This window comes from Dendrobates tinctorius, unplaced genomic scaffold, assembly GCF_039654945.1.
Source record: "Dendrobates tinctorius isolate UK_male_01 unplaced genomic scaffold, ASM3965494v1 ptg000151l, whole genome shotgun sequence".
In the NCBI taxonomy this organism is placed as follows: Eukaryota; Metazoa; Chordata; class Amphibia; order Anura; family Dendrobatidae; genus Dendrobates; species Dendrobates tinctorius.
The window spans coordinates 8,366,051-8,386,397 of NW_027361818.1; the positions used below are offsets into that span (position 1 = coordinate 8,366,051).

Consider the following 20,347-nt stretch of genomic DNA (forward strand, 5'->3'; position numbering starts at 1 on the left):
TGGAGTCTGCAGTGTGTGCTCCTGTTCACACTCGGCTGCCTGCTGCTGCAGTTGTTTTCCCTCCTGGAAGCAGAAGCGGGCAGCCTGTAACACTGGCCATGTCCGCTGCTGGGGGGTCCCGTCCTGAACATCAGGGGTCCTGGCCTCTACAGCACAGTCCTGCTTATAGGAGGCAAACCGCTCGCGGTTCCTGTAGGTCTCTGCCAGGGGCCCCATGCTCTCCAGCACAGACTCAGTGTCCTGCACAACACTCGCCAGCTGTACACCCAGTGTGTTCAGTCTCAGGTCATAGGCGTCATTACTGGCAGGATTAGCGGTCTTTAGACTATAGATGAAGTCTACCTCCATTTGCAGCGCTTTTTTTTGCTGCTGTAACACACCCAGTTTTCGGACTAGTCCCGGTATCTCATCCGCTAGCTGCAGCTCGGGTGCACGCGCCGGCCCCACAGGTTTAGTCTTAACCACGGGTACAGGGGTTTTGAACACAGTCTTGTGCGGGTCCACCACAGATGGTTTTGTGGCCCCTTGGCTGGATGCAGGCTCCGCAGCAGGTTTATCGCTGCCACCTGATTGCAACCATGTGCGTCCTGACCGCGCCATACTGCCATGTTGTTGTAGGTTCTCCTGCATTGTCTGCCTTTCCAAAGACGTCTGTCTCTGCCTGGAAGCAGCAGAGGTGATCTGCACAGCTGGGGCCGATCTCACCTGTGCACCTGGCAGGAGCTGCTTACCGACTGGGGAGCTACAAGACTTCACATTCTGCTGGTTTCCATCACTCACTGACACTTTTCCTTCTGGGTTCTTTGCTGGAACTGGAGAAGGTTTTCCTCCCACAACTTTAGTCACAGCTTTCTCCTCCTTCACCGAACTGCTGCAGCTTTGACTCGCTGCGTTCACTGGACTCACAGCGGCTTTGGGATTAACATTCCCATTAGTTGAAGCCTGGGAGGCTTGTCCCAGTGTAGGCCGGGAAGCCTTGGCCTTGCCAGGGGAGCTTCCCCGCCCAGGGTGGCCCCTCCCCGGACTTGCTCCAGACATGAGGAGATCCACAAAACACAACTTCACAGCTAGGAGGCAGTATTATAGTAGTTATATTCTTGTACATGGGGGGGCAGTATTATAGTAGTTATATTCTTGTACATAGGGGGCAGTATTATAGTAGTTATATTCTTGTACATAGGGGCAGTATTATAGTAGTTATATTCTTGCACATAGGAGCAGTATTATAGTAGTTATATTCTTGTACATAGGGGGAAGTATTATAGTAGTTATATTCTTGTACATAGGGGCAGTATTATAGTAGTTATATTCTTGTACATAGGGGCAGTATTATAGTAGTTATATTCTTGTACCTAGGGGCAGTATTATAGTAGTTATATTCTTGTACATAGGAGCAGTATTATAGTAGTTATATTCTTGTGCATAGGGGGGCAGTATTATAGTAGTTACATTCTTGTGCATAGGGGCAGTATTATAGTAGTTATATTCTTGTACATAGGGGACAGTATTATAGTAGTTATATTCTTGTACATAGGGGGCAGTATTATAGTAGTTATATTCTTGTACATAGGGGCAGTATTATAGTAGTTATATTCTTGTATATAGGGGGCAGTATTATAGTAGTTATATTCTTGTATATAGGGGGCAGTATTATAGTAGTTATATTCTTGTACATAGGGGACAGTATTATAGTAGTTATATTCTTGTACATAGGGGGCAGTATTATAGTAGTTATATTCTTGTACATAGGGGCAGTATTATAGTAGTTATATTCTTGTATATAGGGGGCAGTATTATAGTAGTTATATTCTTGTACATAGGGGCAGTATTATAGTAGTTATATTCTTGTACATAGGGGCAGTATTATAGTAGTTATATTCTTGAACATAGGGGCAGTATTATAGTAGTTATATTCTTGTACTTAGGGGCAGTATTATAGTAGTTATATTATTGTACATAGGAGCAGTATTATACTAGTTATATTCTTGTGCATAGGAGCAGTATTATAGTAGTTATATTCTTGTACATAGGGGCAGTATTATAGTAGTTATATTCTTGTGCATAGGGGCAGTATTATAGTAGTTATATTCTTGAACATAGGGGCAGTATTATAGTAGTTATATTCTTGTACATAGGGGCAGTATTATAGTAGTTATATTCTAGTACATAGGAGCAGTATTATAGTAGTTATATTCTTGTGCATAGGGGCAGTATTATAGTAGTTATATTCTTGTGCATAGGGGCAGTATTATAGTAGTTATATTCTTGTACATAGGGGCAGTATTATAGTAGTTATATTCTTGTACATAGGGGCAGTATTATAGTAGTTATATTCTTGTACATAGGGGCAGTATTATAGTAGTTATATTCTTGTGCATAGGGGCAGTATTATAGTAGTTATATTCTTGTACATAGGAGCAGTATTATAGTAGTTATATTCTTGTGCATAGGGGCAGTATTATAGTAGTTATATTCTTGTACATAGGGGCAGTATTATAGTAGTTATATTCTTGTACATAGGGGCAGTATTATAGTAGTTATATTCTTGCACATAGGAGCAGTATTATAGTAGTTATATTCTTGTACATAGGGGGAAGTATTATAGTAGTTATATTCTTGTACATAGGAGCATTATTATAGTAGTTATATTCTTGTACATAGGAGCAGTATTATATTAGTTATATTCTTGTGCATAGGGGGCAGTATTATAGTAGTTACATTCTTGTGCATAGGGGCAGTATTATAGTAGTTATATTCTTGTACATAGGGGACAGTATTATAGTAGTTATATTCTTGTACATAGGGGGCAGTATTATAGTAGTTATATTCTTGTACATAGGGGGCAGTATTATAGTAGTTATATTCTTGTACATAGGGGCAGTATTATAGTAGTTATATTCTTGAACATAGGGGCAGTATTATAGTAGTTATATTCTTGTACTTAGGGGCAGTATTATAGTAGTTACATTATTGTACATAGGAGCAGTATTATACTAGTTATATTCTTGTGCATAGGAGCAGTATTATAGTAGTTATATTCTTGTACATAGGGGCAGTATTATAGTAGTTATATTCTTGTGCATAGGGGCAGTATTATAGTAGTTATATTCTTGAACATAGGGGCAGTATTATAGTAGTTATATTCTTGTACATAGGGGCAGTATTATAGTAGTTATATTCTAGTACATAGGAGCAGTATTATAGTAGTTATATTCTTGTACATAGGAGCAGTATTATACTAGTTATATTCTTGTACATAGGAGCAGTATTATAGTAGTTATATTATTGTACATAGGGGCAATTTTTATTGTAAAAACCAAACAAATACAAATAACATTCCTCCAATAATGCAAAACTGAATTCACTAGGATTGTACATACATTCATTACATATCCAGTTTATACATATCAAATTAACTTAGAGTCCATACTCCTAGTTTGAGGAGAAAAAAAAAAAAAAACACTTTGCAAACAGAGCTCATCATGTTCCTACCCAGTGACTCATCCTTCTCTATCTTAACATTTCCTAATTTCTCCTAATGATTTTCCCTATCTGAGTTCAGACATTATCTGGTTGACAGCGTCACAGATCTGAGTCGGAGTTATTCTGTTCACCACCGGTCTCCATCTCAGACTCTACTCGAGTGCCCTCAGGTAAGGGCTTCCGCTTTGGCGGAGGACAGTCCTCTACGTCCCTATCACACTCTGCGTCAATTCTTTTAAGGTCATCTTCAAAATCGCCGTCAGACTCAGACAGAACATCAAACCTGTTAGATACGACCATTACACCTGCAGAACTCTGGAATTTCTTCCCGGCTCCTTGGCCAGTGTCATACCCCTCAGGTTTACGGGAGGCCTTGTCCTTTTTCTTCCTTTTCTGATTATTGCTATTCTCTTCAGACACAGATGGTAGCACTGAAGTAATGCCTTCCTGTGACCGCTGCCCCTGAGGTACAACCTCCATACTCCCCTGTTCTCTCTCTGAACCCTGCTGCTCTGGTGTTAGCTGAGTAGACCCCCGATGGACCTCTGGTCTGGTCAGTATTGCCCCAGACAGTAAACCTGCCTCCTCCAGAATCTCTGCCCCTGCCACCAAGTCCTCGTCAGGAAAGTCCTTACAGATATTGTGCCAGGCGTCTGGACAGTCCGTGAGGGTGACCGATCTTCCCACAAAGGTTTCACCTGATGTTCTGGCAGTCTGCAGCTAGATGGCCGACCTCCCCACACAGGCTGCACTTAACCACAGTACAGGTATTTGCCAGGTGACCTGCCTTGCCACATTTAAAGCACTTACGAGGCTGCCCAGGATAGAAACACACACCCCTCTCCCTCCCAATAAAGAAGGAGTTGGGTAAATGGGCAGTGATGTTATTGCATTGGCGCAGTTTCACCAAAACCCGCCACCCTCCTGTCCAGATACCATCACTGTCTCTGCTTTTGGTGAGGTCAGAGACCAGGTCACAATGCCTCCGGAGCCACACCACAATGTCCTGCGGGGGAACAGACTCATTCCAGAAGATGACATTTACGGTGACAGTATCTGGCTTAGAGATTGGAATAAAGCTGAACTTACTCCAGCCCTCCGTGTCTCTAAACTTGGGGAAACTAGACCAGAATCTGTCCAGGTCAGACATGAGCTTAAAGCTGACATCATAGCCCTGCCTGTCTGGAAGATTAATCACTGCTAGGATGCTGACTGGCACAAACCCCATCTGGTGGCACAAGAGCTCCCTGACGACAAACCTCCTGTCTGGCAGGTCCTCCTTGGCACCTCTGTGCCGGAAACGCACGACGTTTCTCCGTTTAAACGCCTGGCCTGTATAATTGGTACCAGAGGTAAAGGACGGAGCACCACGACTCCAGGCATTACTGGGGGGACCGTGCGGGGTCACATTGGGTTGACTGACGGGGTGAAGATCTGCAGCAGGAGGGGCAGCCACACCTTGTGTGCTTGAAATTAAAGGGGGGAAATCACAGACATCATGCACATTGTTATCATCAGCATAAATGTCATTATCAGACTGTGCAGCGTCCACCAAAGATACTGTGCTCCCCCAAGCCCCCGACCCCTCAGATACAGCACGGTTATCCCCAGCATCAGAGCCCTGCTGGGCACCATCAGTAATGACCAGCACATGTCCACTGCCCAACTGTTGTGCTTGGCATTCTGAGACTTGTAGTCCCTCTGCTGGAAAGTGCAGTCCATGCTGCTGCTTGGAATCTGCTGCAGGCTGCTGTGCTGGGCATTCTGAGACTTGTGGTACATATGCTGGAATCTGCATAACATGCTGCTGCTTGGGGTCTGCCGCAGGCTGCTGCGGCTGCAGTATTTGACCCTTTTGGAAGCAGAAACTTGCAGGCTGCAGCACTGGCCGCACCGGCTTCTGGGGCTCACCTGGGACAATGCCTGAGCTGGAATCTGCAGAGTCCTGCTTGTGTGCCATAAACAGTTCCTGGTTCCTATAAGTCTCTGCCAGGGGCCCCATCTTCTCTAGGACACAGTCCATGTCCGTCACCACTTTTGCCAGCTGTACACCAAGCATGTTCAGAGTCTGATCACAAAAGGTGTGATCCCCACCAGGATTAGCAGCCTTTACCTTATAGCCCATGTCTATCTGTTTCTGCAGCAAGTCTTTGTGCTGCTGTAACTCACCGAGCCTCTTGACCAGTCCTGGGATCTCCTCTGCGACCTGAAACCCAGGTGCACATGGCGTCTCCTCCTGGGATCCTGCTTTCAGCAATGTCCCTGGATGCTTGAAACCAGACGTCTCCTTAATTTTCACCACCGCTGGTTTCGTGGCTCCAGGCTCCACAGCACTTTTACTGCTGCCACCTGATTGCGACCTTGTGCGCCCAGAGCACGCCATGCTGGCCACCACATGCTTCTGCTGCAGGTTCTCCTGGAGCGTCTGTCTCTCCAGTGAGGTTCTCCTCTGTCTGCTGGGAGTCAGCTGCACACCTGAAGCCGGTGATGGCACCTCCTGAGCTGCAGGCTGCTTTCCTCCATTCATCTTCTCACCAGTAGATTTCTTCTGGATTTCTCCTAGTTGTCCTTCACTCTGTTTGCCTTGGCTGGCCGACTGCTTAACTGGAACTTTCTTACCCACAGCCATGGCTTTTCCTTGTTCCATTACTTTACGCACTTTCACAGCTTCATCTTTCTTGCTGCTGCTGCTGCTACTTCCATTCTGAGCTTTCTTTCCCTCAGAAACAACTTTGGGACTTGCATCCGCCTTAGACACAGCTTGAGCGTTACTTCCAAGTGTAGGCCTGGAAGCCTGGGCCTTGCTTGGGGAGTTACCCCGCCCAGGGTGGCCTCCCCCTGGGCTTGCTCCAGACATCAGGAGAGCTACAAACACACAACCTCACAGCTAGGAGGCAGTATTATAGTAGTTATATTCCTGTACATAACAGCAGTGTTATAGTAGTTATATTCTTGTATATAGGAGTAGCAGTATTATAGTAGTTATATTCTTGTACATAGGGGCAGTATTATGGTAGTCATATTCTTGTACATAGGAGCAGTATTATAGTAGTTATATTCTTGTACATAGGGGGCAGTATTGTAGTAGTTATATTCTTGTACATAGGAGCAGTATTATAGTAGTTATATTCTAGTACATAGGAGCAGTATTATAGTAGTTATATTCTTGTACATAGGAGCAGTATTATAGTAGTTATATTCTTGTACATAGGAGCAGTATTATAGTAGTTATATTGTTGCACATAGGGGGCAGCATTATAGTAGTTCTCTATTTCTACATAGGGTTTTTGCTATATTATATCCTCACCTCTTCTGACAGTGAATCGATGTGGTTGTGTTGCAGCTTCAGCATAGTCAGCCTCATCAGCCCGGTGAAGGCATTCTCCTGAATGGTGGAGATCTGGTTGTTGGATAGGTGCAGTGTCTTTAGTGCTGACAGCAGTGACACCTTTGGCAGTTTTCTCAGTGAGTTGTTGGCCAGGTTGAGTTCTTCTATCATTAGTGGTATGTCTATATCAAAGTTGGTCATCCCATTGTCAGTAACTTCCAACTCTGTCAAATCCTTAAAGCCCTTAAACATGGAGGTGGACAGAGACTTGAAGTTGTTATAGGACAGGAGGAGGATGGCGGTGTTCTTTGGGATGTCGGTCACTGGGAGGACAGACAAGCCAAGATTGGTACAAGACGTTTCTTCCATATTTTTGCTGTTCTTCTCTGAGGAGCAAGAAGGTTTACAGAAAACTGTACTGACGATAACGAGACCAAAGAGGCCAATGTGAAAGAGGAAATTCATGTGGAAGACAAAGGAAAGTCTGTGACCTGGAAGACAAAACGAGGTGATGTAACGATAATGTAAACTGTCATGTATTTTTCCCTATTGTCACTACTTCTGGACCATTCTAGAATCTTCTCTTCACATGCTATGCCAGTGGTGAGGGTTTGACCCCCCCCGTTCTTTTCCTTTGCCTGTCATGCCTGCGAATTTCTGCTCACTCACAGCCTGACACTGTCCACCCCCTTTGCTCCCGCCCCAGCCTGCTTACACACTCATTGTAACCTGAGACACCAGTGATTGATTTCCCTCCTCACAGCAGGGACCTTCTTTGTCTTTCCACCATGTGAGGGCTTCCTATAGACAATAATGGGAATCTAATCATTTGGTCATAAAGCGATGTGAGGTTGTGATAGAAAAATAAAAACTTCATATCTGGGATGTGCGTTGACTAAGCTTCATAGCCCATGTTTTTCCCAGTTCCAGCACTAACAGAAACGGAGAAATGGATTTCTCCTGAACCTTGTGGAATAACCAGTCCGAGTTTGGAATCATTGGAAAGCTAATTTCAATATAAGACGAATGAGGGTTCTGCCAATATTCTACTAGGTTCTCAAGCCCAGTTATGATTGTTATAAAGTTTTCAGAACCAGATCTGTAACTCTGAGATAAAGGAGGAATGCCACAAGTCAGCCCCTTTAGTGATGTCACAAGCCCAGGGGTATAAGTCACTTTCACAAAGGACAGCCCTCAGCTGCACCCAGACCCCTCTTTGCACTGTGATGTTTGGCCCCTCCCACCAGCCTGGTTCTGCCTGAAATGATCTAAGTAACATGTGAGTGCCTCTTTTCTTCTGTTAATCCTCTTTTTTATTTGTAATCGTATTGTACATATTTTAATTGTCTCATTTTGTAAAATCTTTTTTTGCCTTCTGCAAACACTGCCTGCCTTTTTGGAGTGAAATATAAAAATATTTCTAGCCGTTCTCTATGTTCTAAGATGAATTTACATGTGCCTGAAGTAATTACGCTACTAATTTGGGTTGGCTTCGTACCCCTTTATTAATTTAAACAATGATAGAGAAAATCGGAAGCTGGTGGCAGCGAAGTGTGTTTTGGCTAGGTGGGTAGCACTGGCAGTGATGCAGCGGGTTTTATAAGCTGATTGTGTGGCTGCGGTCAAAGCATTTATAATTCCCTCTCTGCAGTGTGCCTAATAGCCATTGCACATCACGCGGCCAGACCAGCTACTAATTATCCCAGGTGCAGTTCTCTGACCGACCTGAGGGTAAGGGGGTGCCGGAGAGCTGCAAGTTCCAAAGCGGAACCAAAAATGGGATATACATAAATCCCTGCAGTTCGTGACATACAACGGAGAGCAGTGGGATTACTCCAATAAGCCCCTGCGGTAAATTCTTAGGGCAAGACTGAGGCGGGATAACTAAGATAAGCGCCCTGCACATGTGATAGCCGTGTGCTGCCAAAGGTCAATATAACCCCCTAAAACTGACAGGTGACATCGCCGCTCCCCATATATCAGTTATATTATACAGAGGTGACATCGCCGCTCTCCAGATATCAGTTATATTATACAGAGGAGACATCGCCGCTCCCCAGATATCAGTTATATTATACAGCAGTGACATCGCCGCTCCCCAGATATCAGTTATATTATACAGAGGAGACATCACCGCTCCCCAGATATCAGTTATATTATACAGAGGAGACATCACCGCTCCCCAGATATCAGTTATATTATACAGCAGTGACATCGCCGCTCCCCAGATATCAGTTATATTATACAGAGGAGACATCGCCGCTCCCCAGATATCAGTTATATTATACAGAGGAGACATCGCCGCTCCCCAGATATCAGTTATATTATACAGAGGAGACATCGCCGCTCCCCAGATATCAGTTATATTATACAGAGGAGACATCACCGCTCCCCAGATATCAGTTATATTATACAGAGGAGACATCGCCGCTCCCCAGATATCAGTTATATTATACAGAGGAGACATCACCGCTCCCCAGATATCAGTTATATTATACAGAGGAGACATCACCGCTCCCCAGATATCAGTTATATTATACAGAGGAGACATCACCGCTCCCCAGATATCAGTTATATTATACAGAGGAGACATCGCCGCTCTCCAGATATCAGTTATATTATACAGAGGAGACATCGCCGCTCCCCAGATATCAGTTATATTATACAGAGGAGACATCGCCGCTCCCCAGATATCAGTTATATTATACAGAGGAGACATCGCCGCTCCCCAGATATCAGTTATATTATACAGAGGAGACATCACCGCTCCCCAGATATCAGTTATATTATACAGAGGAGACATCACCGCTCCCCAGATATCAGTTATATTATACAGAGGAGACATCGCCGCTCCCCAGATATCAGTTATATTATACAGAGGAGACATCGCCGCTCCCCAGATATCAGTTATATTATACAGAGGAGACATCGCCAGATATCAGTTATATTATACAGAGGAGACATCGCCGCTCCCCAGATATCAGTTATATTATACAGAGGAGACATCGCCGCTCCCCAGATATCAGTTATATTATACAGAGGAGACATCGCCGCTCTCCAGATATCAGTTATATTATACAGAGGAGACATCGCCAGATATCAGTTATATTATACAGAGGAGACATCACCGCTCCCCAGATATCAGTTATATTATACAGAGGAGACATCACCGCTCCCCAGATATCAGTTATATTATACAGAGGTGACATCGCCGCTCCCCAGATATCAGTTATATTATACAGAGGAGACATCACCGCTCCCCAGATATCAGTTATATTATACAGAGGAGACATCACCGCTCTCCAGATATCAGTTATATTATACAGAGGAGACATCACCGCTCCCCAGATATCAGTTATATTATAGAGAGGAGACATCGCCGCTCCCCAGATATCAGTTATATTATACAGAGGAGACATCCCCGCTCCCCAGATATCAGTTATATTATACAGAGGAGACATCGCCGCTCCCCAGATATCAGGTATATTATACAGAGGAGACATCACCGCTCTCCAGATATCAGTTATATTATAGAGAGGTGACATCACCGCTCCCCAGATATCAGTTATATTATACAGAGGTGACATCGCCGCTCCCCAGATATCAGTTATATTATACAGAGGAGACATCGCCGCTCTCCAGATATCAGTTATATTATACAGAGGAGACATCGCCGCTCCCCAGATATCAGTTATATTATACAGAGGAGACATCACCGCTCCCCAGATATCAGGTATATTATACAGAGGAGACATCACCGCTCTCCAGATATCAGTTATATTATAGAGAGGTGACATCACCGCTCCCCAGATATCAGTTATATTATACAGAGGTGACATCACCGCTCCCCAGATATCAGTTATATTATACAGAGGTGACATCGCCGCTCCCCAGATATCAGTTATATTATACAGAGGAGACATCGCCGCTCTCCAGATATCAGTTATATTATACAGAGGAGACATCGCCGCTCCCCAGATATCAGTTATATTATACAGAGGAGACATCACCGCTCCCCAGATATCAGTTATATTATACAGAGGAGACATCACCGCTCCCCAGATATCAGTTATATTATACAGAGGAGACATCACCGCTCCCCAGATATCAGTTATATTATACAGAGGTGACATCACCGCTCCCCAGATATCAGTTATATTATACAGAGGAGACATCACCGCTCTCCAGATATCAGTTATATTATACAGAGGAGACATCACCGCTCCCCAGATATCAGTTATATTATACAGAGGAGACATCACCGCTCCCCAGATATCAGGTATATTATACAGAGGAGACATCACCGCTCTCCAGATATCAGTTATATTATAGAGAGGTGACATCACCGCTCCCCAGATATCAGTTATATTATACAGAGGTGACATCACCGCTCCCCAGATATCAGTTATATTATACAGAGGAGACATCGCCGCTCCCCAGATATCAGTTATATTATACAGAGGAGACATCGCCGCTCCCCAGATATCAGGTATATTATACAGAGGAGACATCGCCGCTCCCCAGATATCAGTTATATTATACAGAGGAGACATCGCCGCTCCCCAGATATCAGTTATATTATACAGAGGAGACATCGCCGCTCCCCAGATATCAGTTATATTATAGAGAGGTGACATCGCCGCTCCCCAGATATCAGTTATATTATACAGAGGAGACATCCCCGCTCCCCAGATATCAGTTATATTATACAGAGGAGACATCGCCGCTCCCCAGATATCAGTTATATTATACAGAGGAGACATCACCGCTCCCCAGATATCAGTTATATTATACAGAGGAGACATCGCCGCTCCCCAGATATCAGTTATATTATACAGAGGAGACATCGCCGCTCCCCAGATATCAGTTATATTATACAGAGGAGACATCGCCGCTCCCCAGATATCAGTTATATTATACAGAGGAGACATCGCCGCTCCCCAGATATCAGTTATATTATACAGAGGAGACATCGCCGCTCCCCAGATATCAGGTATATTATACAGAGGAGACATCGCCGCTCCCCAGATATCAGTTATATTATACAGAGGAGACATCGCCGCTCCCCAGATATCAGTTATATTATACAGAGGAGACATCACCGCTCCCCAGATATCAGTTATATTATAGAGAGGTGACATCGCCGCTCCCCAGATATCAGTTATATTATACAGAGGAGACATCCCCGCTCCCCAGATATCAGTTATATTATACAGAGGAGACATCGCCGCTCCCCAGATATCAGTTATATTATACAGAGGAGACATCACCGCTCTCCAGATATCAGTTATATTATACAGAGGAGACATCACCGCTCTCCAGATATCAGTTATATTATACAGAGGAGACATCACCGCTCCCCAGATATCAGTTATATTATACAGAGGAGACATCACCGCTCCCCAGATATCAGTTATATTATACAGAGGAGACATCGCCGCTCCCCAGATATCAGTTATATTATACAGAGGAGACATCACCGCTCCCCAGATATCAGTTATATTATAGAGAGGTGACATCGCCGCTCCCCAGATATCAGTTATATTATACAGAGGAGACATCCCCGCTCCCCAGATATCAGTTATATTATACAGAGGAGACATCGCCGCTCCCCAGATATCAGTTATATTATACAGAGGAGACATCACCGCTCCCCAGATATCAGTTATATTATACAGAGGAGACATCACCGCTCCCCAGATATCAGTTATATTATACAGAGGAGACATCGCCGCTCCCCAGATATCAGTTATATTATACAGAGGAGACATCGCCGCTCCCCAGATATCAGTTATATTATACAGAGGAGATATCGCCGCTCCCCAGATATCAGTTATATTATACAGAGGAGACATCGCCGCTCCCCAGATATCAGTTATATTATACAGAGGAGACATCACCGCTCCCCAGATATCAGTTATATTATACAGAGGAGACATCGCCGCTCCCCAGATATCAGTTATATTATACAGAGGAGACATCACCGCTCCCCAGATATCAGTTATATTATACAGAGGAGACATCGCCGCTCCCCAGATATCAGTTATATTATACAGAGGAGACATCACCGCTCCCCAGATATCAGTTATATTATACAGAGGAGACATCGCCAGATATCAGTTATATTATACAGAGGAGACATCGCCGCTCCCCAGATATCAGTTATATTATACAGAGGAGACATCGCCGCTCCCCAGATATCAGTTATATTATACAGAGGAGACATCGCCAGATATCAGTTATATTATACAGAGGAGACATCACCGCTCCCCAGATATCAGTTATATTATAGAGAGGTGACATCACCGCTCCCCAGATATCAGTTATATTATACAGAGGAGACATCACCGCTCCCCAGATATCAGTTATATTATACAGAGGAGACATCGCCGCTCCCCAGATATCAGTTATATTATACAGAGGAGACATCACCGCTCCCCAGATATCAGGTATATTATACAGAGGAGACATCAGTTATATTATACAGAGGTGACATCACCGCTCTCCAGATATCAGTTATATTATACAGAGGAGACATCACCGCTCCCCAGATATCAGTTATATTATAGAGAGGTGACATCGCCGCTCCCCAGATATCAGTTATATTATACAGAGGAGACATCGCCGCTCCCCAGATATCAGGTATATTATACAGAGGAGACATCAGTTATATTATACAGAGGTGACATCACCGCTCTCCAGATATCAGTTATATTATACAGAGGAGACATCACCGCTCCCCAGATATCAGTTATATTATACAGAGGAGACATCACCGCTCTCCAGATATCAGTTATATTATACAGAGGAGACATCACCGCTCCCCAGATATCAGGTATATTATACAGAGGAGACATCAGTTATATTATACAGAGGTGACATCACCGCTCTCCAGATATCAGTTATATTATACAGAGGAGACATCACCGCTCCCCAGATATCAGTTATATTATAGAGAGGTGACATCGCCGCTCCCCAGATATCAGGTATATTATACAGAGGAGACATCACCGCTCCCCAGATATCAGTTATATTATACAGAGGAGACATCGCCGCTCCCCAGATATCAGTTATATTATACAGAGGAGACATCGCCGCTCCCCAGATATCAGTTATATTATACAGAGGAGATATCACCGCTCCCCAGATATCAGTTATATTATACAGAGGAGACATCGCCGCTCCCCAGATATCAGTTATATTATACAGAGGAGACATCACCGCTCCCCAGATATCAGTTATATTATACAGAGGAGACATCACCGCTCCCCAGATATCAGTTATATTATACAGAGGAGACATCGCCAGATATCAGTTATATTATACAGAGGAGACATCACCGCTCCCCAGATATCAGTTATATTATAGAGAGGTGACATCACCGCTCCCCAGATATCAGTTATATTATACAGAGGAGACATCACCGCTCCCCAGATATCAGTTATATTATACAGAGGAGACATCGCCGCTCCCCAGATATCAGTTATATTATACAGAGGAGACATCACCGCTCCCCAGATATCAGGTATATTATACAGAGGAGACATCAGTTATATTATACAGAGGAGACATCACCGCTCCCCAGATATCAGTTATATTATACAGAGGAGACATCGCCGCTCCCCAGATATCAGTTATATTATACAGAGGAGACATCACCGCTCCCCAGATATCAGTTATATTATACAGAGGAGACATCAGTTATATTATACAGAGGAGACATCACCGCTCCCCAGATATCAGGTATATTATACAGAGGAGACATCACCGCTCTCCAGATATCAGTTATATTATAGAGAGGTGACATCACCGCTCCCCAGATATCAGTTATATTATACAGAGGAGACATCACCGCTCCCCAGATATCAGTTATATTATACAGAGGAGACATCACCGCTCCCCAGATATCAGTTATATTATACAGAGGAGACATCACCGCTCCCCAGATATCAGTTATATTATACAGAGGAGACATCGCCGCTCTCCAGATATCAGTTATATTATACAGAGGAGACATCACCGCTCCCCAGATATCAGTTATATTATACAGAGGAGACATCAGTTATATTATACAGAGGAGACATCACCGCTCCCCAGATATCAGTTATATTATACAGAGGAGACATCGCCGCTCCCCAGATATCAGTTATATTATAGAGAGGTGACATCGCCGCTCTCCAGATATCAGTTATATTATACAGAGGAGACATCACCGCTCCCCAGATATCAGTTATATTATACAGAGGAGACATCACCGCTCTCCAGATATCAGTTATATTATACAGAGGAGACATCACCGCTCTCCAGATATCAGTTATATTATACAGAGGAGACATCACCGCTCCCCAGATATCAGTTATATTATACAGAGGAGACATCACCGCTCCCCAGATATCAGTTATATTATACAGAGGAGACATCGCCGCTCCCCAGATATCAGTTATATTATAGAGAGGTGACATCGCCGCTCTCCAGATATCAGTTATATTATACAGAGGAGACATCACCGCTCCCCAGATATCAGTTATATTATACAGAGGAGACATCGCCGCTCCCCAGATATCAGTTATATTATACAGAGGAGACATCGCCGCTCCCCAGATATCAGTTATATTATACAGAGGAGACATCGCCGCTCCCCAGATATCAGTTATATTATACAGAGGAGACATCGCCGCTCCCCAGATATCAGTTATATTATACAGAGGAGACATCGCCGCTCCCCAGATATCAGTTATATTATACAGAGGTGACATCACCAGATATCAGTTATATTATACAGAGGAGACATCGCCGCTCTCCAGATATCAGTTATATTATACAGAGGAGACATCACCGCTCCCCAGATATCAGTTATATTATACAGAGGAGACATCGCCGCTCCCCAGATATCAGTTATATTATACAGAGGAGACATCGCCGCTCCCCAGATATCAGTTATATTATACAGAGGAGACATCGCCGCTCCCCAGATATCAGTTATATTATACAGAGGAGACATCGCCGCTCCCCAGATATCAGTTATATTATACAGAGGAGACATCGCCGCTCCCCAGATATCAGTTATATTATACAGAGGAGACATCACCGCTCCCCAGATATCAGTTATATTATACAGAGGAGACATCGCCGCTCCCCAGATATCAGTTATATTATACAGAGGAGACATCGCCGCTCTCCAGATATCAGTTATATTATAGAGAGGTGACATCGCCGCTCCCCAGATATCAGTTATATTATAGAGAGGTGACATCGCCGCTCTCCAGATATCAGGTATATTATACAGAGGAGACATCACCGCTCCCCAGATATCAGTTATATTATACAGAGGAGACATCGCCGCTCCCCAGATATCAGTTATATTATACAGAGGAGACATCGCCGCTCCCCAGATATCAGTTATATTATACAGAGGAGACATCGCCGCTCCCCAGATATCAGTTATATTATAGAGAGGTGACATCGCCGCTCTCCAGATATCAGGTATATTATACAGAGGAGACATCGCCGCTCCCCAGATATCAGTTATATTATACAGAGGAGACATCGCCGCTCCCCAGATATCAGTTATATTATACAGAGGAGACATCGCCGCTCCCCAGATATCAGTTATATTATACAGAGGAGACATCACCGCTCCCCAGATATCAGTTATATTATACAGAGGAGACATCACCGCTCCCCAGATATCAGTTATATTATACAGAGGTGACATCACCGCTCCCCAGATATCAGTTATATTATACAGAGGAGACATCACCGCTCTCCAGATATCAGTTATATTATACAGAGGAGACATCGCCGCTCTCCAGATATCAGTTATATTATACAGAGGTGACATCACCGCTCCCAAGATATCAGTTATATTATACAGAGGGGACATCACCGCTCCCCAGATATCAGTTATATTATACAGCAGTGACATCACCGCTCCCCAGATATCAGTTATATTATACAGAGGAGACATCGCCGCTCCCCAGATATCAGTTATATTATACAGAGGAGATATCACCGCTCCCCAGATATCAGTTATATTATACAGAGGAGACATCACCGCTCCCCAGATATCAGTTATATTATACAGAGGAGACATCGCCGCTCCCCAGATATCAGTTATATTATACAGAGGTGACATCACCGCTCTCCAGATATCAGTTATATTATACAGAGGAGACATCGCCGCTCCCCAGATATCAGTTATATTATACAGAGGTGACATCACCGCTCCCCAGATATCAGTTATATTATACAGAGGAGACATCGCCGCTCCCCAGATATCAGTTATATTATACCTGTATAGATGAACACATATCTACTCTCATCATCCAGTACACATAATATAGTGGTGGGTAATTGTACAGCATCTCACCTTGCACAGACGCTCTTTTCCTCGCCGTACTCTGCTGCTTTCTTCTCTTCTTCTGCTTCTTTGTGGTCTTCACCGTTCTGCGCCGGGCACTTATCACATGGAGCTGATGCTTCCTGGCGTTATATTTGTGTGTACTGTAAACTCAAATAATGTTCTTGTGGTTTCTGAGAAGGATCCGCTGTCTCCCTGCATCATATGTTATATATCCTGGTATTCCCGCAGCCTGATATACATGCACCTATACAGAATATTTACAGTTTCTTGCGAAAGTATTCGGCTCCCTGGAACTGTTCAACCTTTTCCCACATATCATGCTTCAAACATAAAGATACCACATGTAAATTTTTGGTGAAGAATCAACAAGTGGGACACAATTGTGAAGTTGAGCGAAATTTATTGGTTATTTTAAATTTTTGTGGAAATTCAAAAATTGAAAAGTGGTGTGTGCAATATTATTCGGCCCCTTTACTTTCAGTGCCGCAAACTCACTCCAGAAGTTCATTGTGGATCTCTGAATGATCCAATGTTGTCCTAAATGACTAATGATGATAAATATAATCCACCTGTGTGTAATCAAGTCTCCGTATAAATGCACCTGCTCTGTGATAGTCTCAGGGTTCTGTTTGATGCACAGAGAGCATCATGAAGACCAAGGAACACAACAGGCAGGTCCGTGATACTGTCGTGGAGAAGTTTAAAGCCGGATTTGGATACAAAATGATTTCCAAAACTTTAAACATCCCAAGGAGCACTGTGCAAGCGATCATACTGAAATGGGAGTATCATACCACTGCAAATCTACCAAGACCCGGCCGTCCCTCTAAACTTTCATCTCAAACAAGGAGAAGACTGATCAGAGATGCAGCCAAGAGGCCCATGATCACTCTGGATGAACTGCAGAGATCTACAGCCGAGGTGGGACAGTCTGTCCATAGGACAACAATCAGTCGTACACTGCACAAATCTGGCCTTTATGGAAGAGTGGCAAAAAGAAAGCCATTTCTCAAAGATATCCATAAAAAGTGTTGTTTAAAGTTCGCAACCATCCACCTGGGAGACACACCAAACATGTGGAAGAAGGTGCTCTGTTCAGATGAAACCAAAATCGAACTTTTTGGCAACAATGCCAAACAATATGTTTGGCATAAAGGCAGCATAGCTCATCACCCTGAACACACCATCCCCACTGTCAAACATGGTGGTGGCAGCATCATGGTTTGGGCCTGATTTTCTTCAGCAGGGACAGGGAAGATGGTTAAAATTGATGGGAAGATGGATGGAGCCAAATACAGGACCATTCTTGAAGAAAAAATGTTGGAGTCTGCAAAAGGCCTGAGACTGGGACGGAGATTTGTCTTCCAACAAGACAATGATCCCAAACATAAAGCAAAATCTACAATGGAATGGTTCACAAATAAACATATCCAGGTGTTAGAATGGCCAAGTCACAGTCCAGACCTGAATCCAAACGATAATCTGTGGAAAGAGCTGAAAACTGCTGTTCACAAACGATCTCCATCCAACCTCACTGAGCTCGAGCTGTTTGCCAAGTTAGAATGGGGAAGAATTTCTGTCTCTCGATGTACAAAACTGATAGAGACATACCCCAAGAGACTGCAGCTGTAATCGCAGCAAAAGGTGGCGCAACAAAGTATTAAGTTAAAGGGGCCGAATAATATTGCACGCCCCACTTTTCAGTTTTTGAATTTCCACAAAAATTTAAAATAATCAATAAATTTCGCTCAACTTCACAATTGCGTCCCACTTGTTGTTGATTCTTCACCAAAAATGTACATTTGGTGTCTTTATGTTTGAAGCATGATATATGGGAAAAGGTTGAAAAGTTCCAGGGGGGCTGAATACTTTCGCAAGGCACTGTATAAATATCTTTGAAACACTTCAAAGGGAACGTCCAATCCATTTACTAATCCTGGTGATCCATTGGTGTATACAGTGGATATAAGAAGTCTACACACCCCTGTTAAAATCCCAGGTTTTTGCTATGTAAAAACAAATCCTACCAAGAAGAAACATTTTAGAACTTCTCTTTAAAGGGAGAGTCAGGCGGCAGCCATAAATTGGATGTAAATCAGAATGCCAGGCTCGGAGTGGCCAGCGGCTATCCTGAGCCAGGCGTGAGAGCTGCATAGAAATATATGAAGCTGTCATGCTTGGTGCAGGAGAGCTGCCGTCCAGTCCGAGCCTAGCATTCTCATCTCCCTTTGTTTTATACAGCTTCTTACTGCGCCCTTAATGTCGCCCATAATCTGTATAAATCCACTAAGAAAAAACAATGAAATAATTTTGAGAGGGAAAATAAAAATAACAAAACTGAAATAAGTGTGAACACTCTCTTATAGTTTGCTTTGCGGTTGTTTCCCTAATCAGCCCTTCATAGTTACCCACGTGTTACATAGTAGTCAGTGCACGGCCGCCATCACTTACGAGATTCTCATTAATCTGTTCTAGGAGGATTTTACTGACATTTTCTTAGTTGCATTTTACAACAAAAGCCAAGATCGAGAAACAGCAGACAACATAGCAAAGGGATCTCATTGTAGAAAGTTATGTCTGAAGAAAGGTAGGATTATTTTACATAGCATAAAATTTGGCGTTTTAAAAGGGGTGTGTAGACTTTTCATATCCACAATATGATGTTTGAACCCTAGTGATCCTATTGTGTATAAGGTATGTAGGGATTCGACTCGCTCAGGTGCAGCGGGAGACAATCATGAGGCAGGTTCTTCCCAAAGTTCATGAGGTTTATTTGCTCCATAAACCATAAATCAGCGTATCACCAAAATAGCCTCTAGCTTAGGCACAAAAGAACATAAACGTCCGTGGCTTCAGACTCGGACCGAGAGTCTCAGCACATGCTGGGAGGTGTAGTCCTCCCCATATACAACTAATATACCCAGCTCAGGGCAATGTCCAGAGCAGCGCTCTATCTGCAGCCGCAGACCCAGGAAGGCTTCTCCTTCCTTAGCACACAGGCCCCTCTCTGTAGTGTCCCACCTGGACACAGGGAAGTCTGTCCACACTCTCACAGACTCCCTCCACTCTCACATGTGCCAAACACCTCAATTACATAGCCCTGTAACCACACCCAAAGGGGATCACATGGCTATGACATCACCAAAGGTTGTATAGACACAAAGGCTTCCCTG

The 20,347-nt window shown here is 43.7% G+C and overlaps 1 protein-coding gene across 1 annotated transcript in view; it reads right to left on the bottom strand.

Moving 5' to 3' along the window:
• GP1BA (glycoprotein Ib platelet subunit alpha) overlaps positions 1-17,280 on the bottom strand; it is a 41,280-nt gene extending 24,000 nt beyond the window's left edge. The window contains exons 1-2 of the mRNA XM_073547070.1: positions 17,181-17,280; positions 6,791-7,302 (exon numbers count right to left, since the gene is read on the bottom strand). Coding sequence (XP_073403171.1) covers positions 6,791-7,276 — 486 coding nt within the window. The 5' untranslated portion in view covers positions 7,277-7,302; positions 17,181-17,280. The remainder of the gene's footprint in view (positions 1-6,790; positions 7,303-17,180) is intronic.
• Between the last annotated feature and the right edge of the window lie 3,067 nt (positions 17,281-20,347).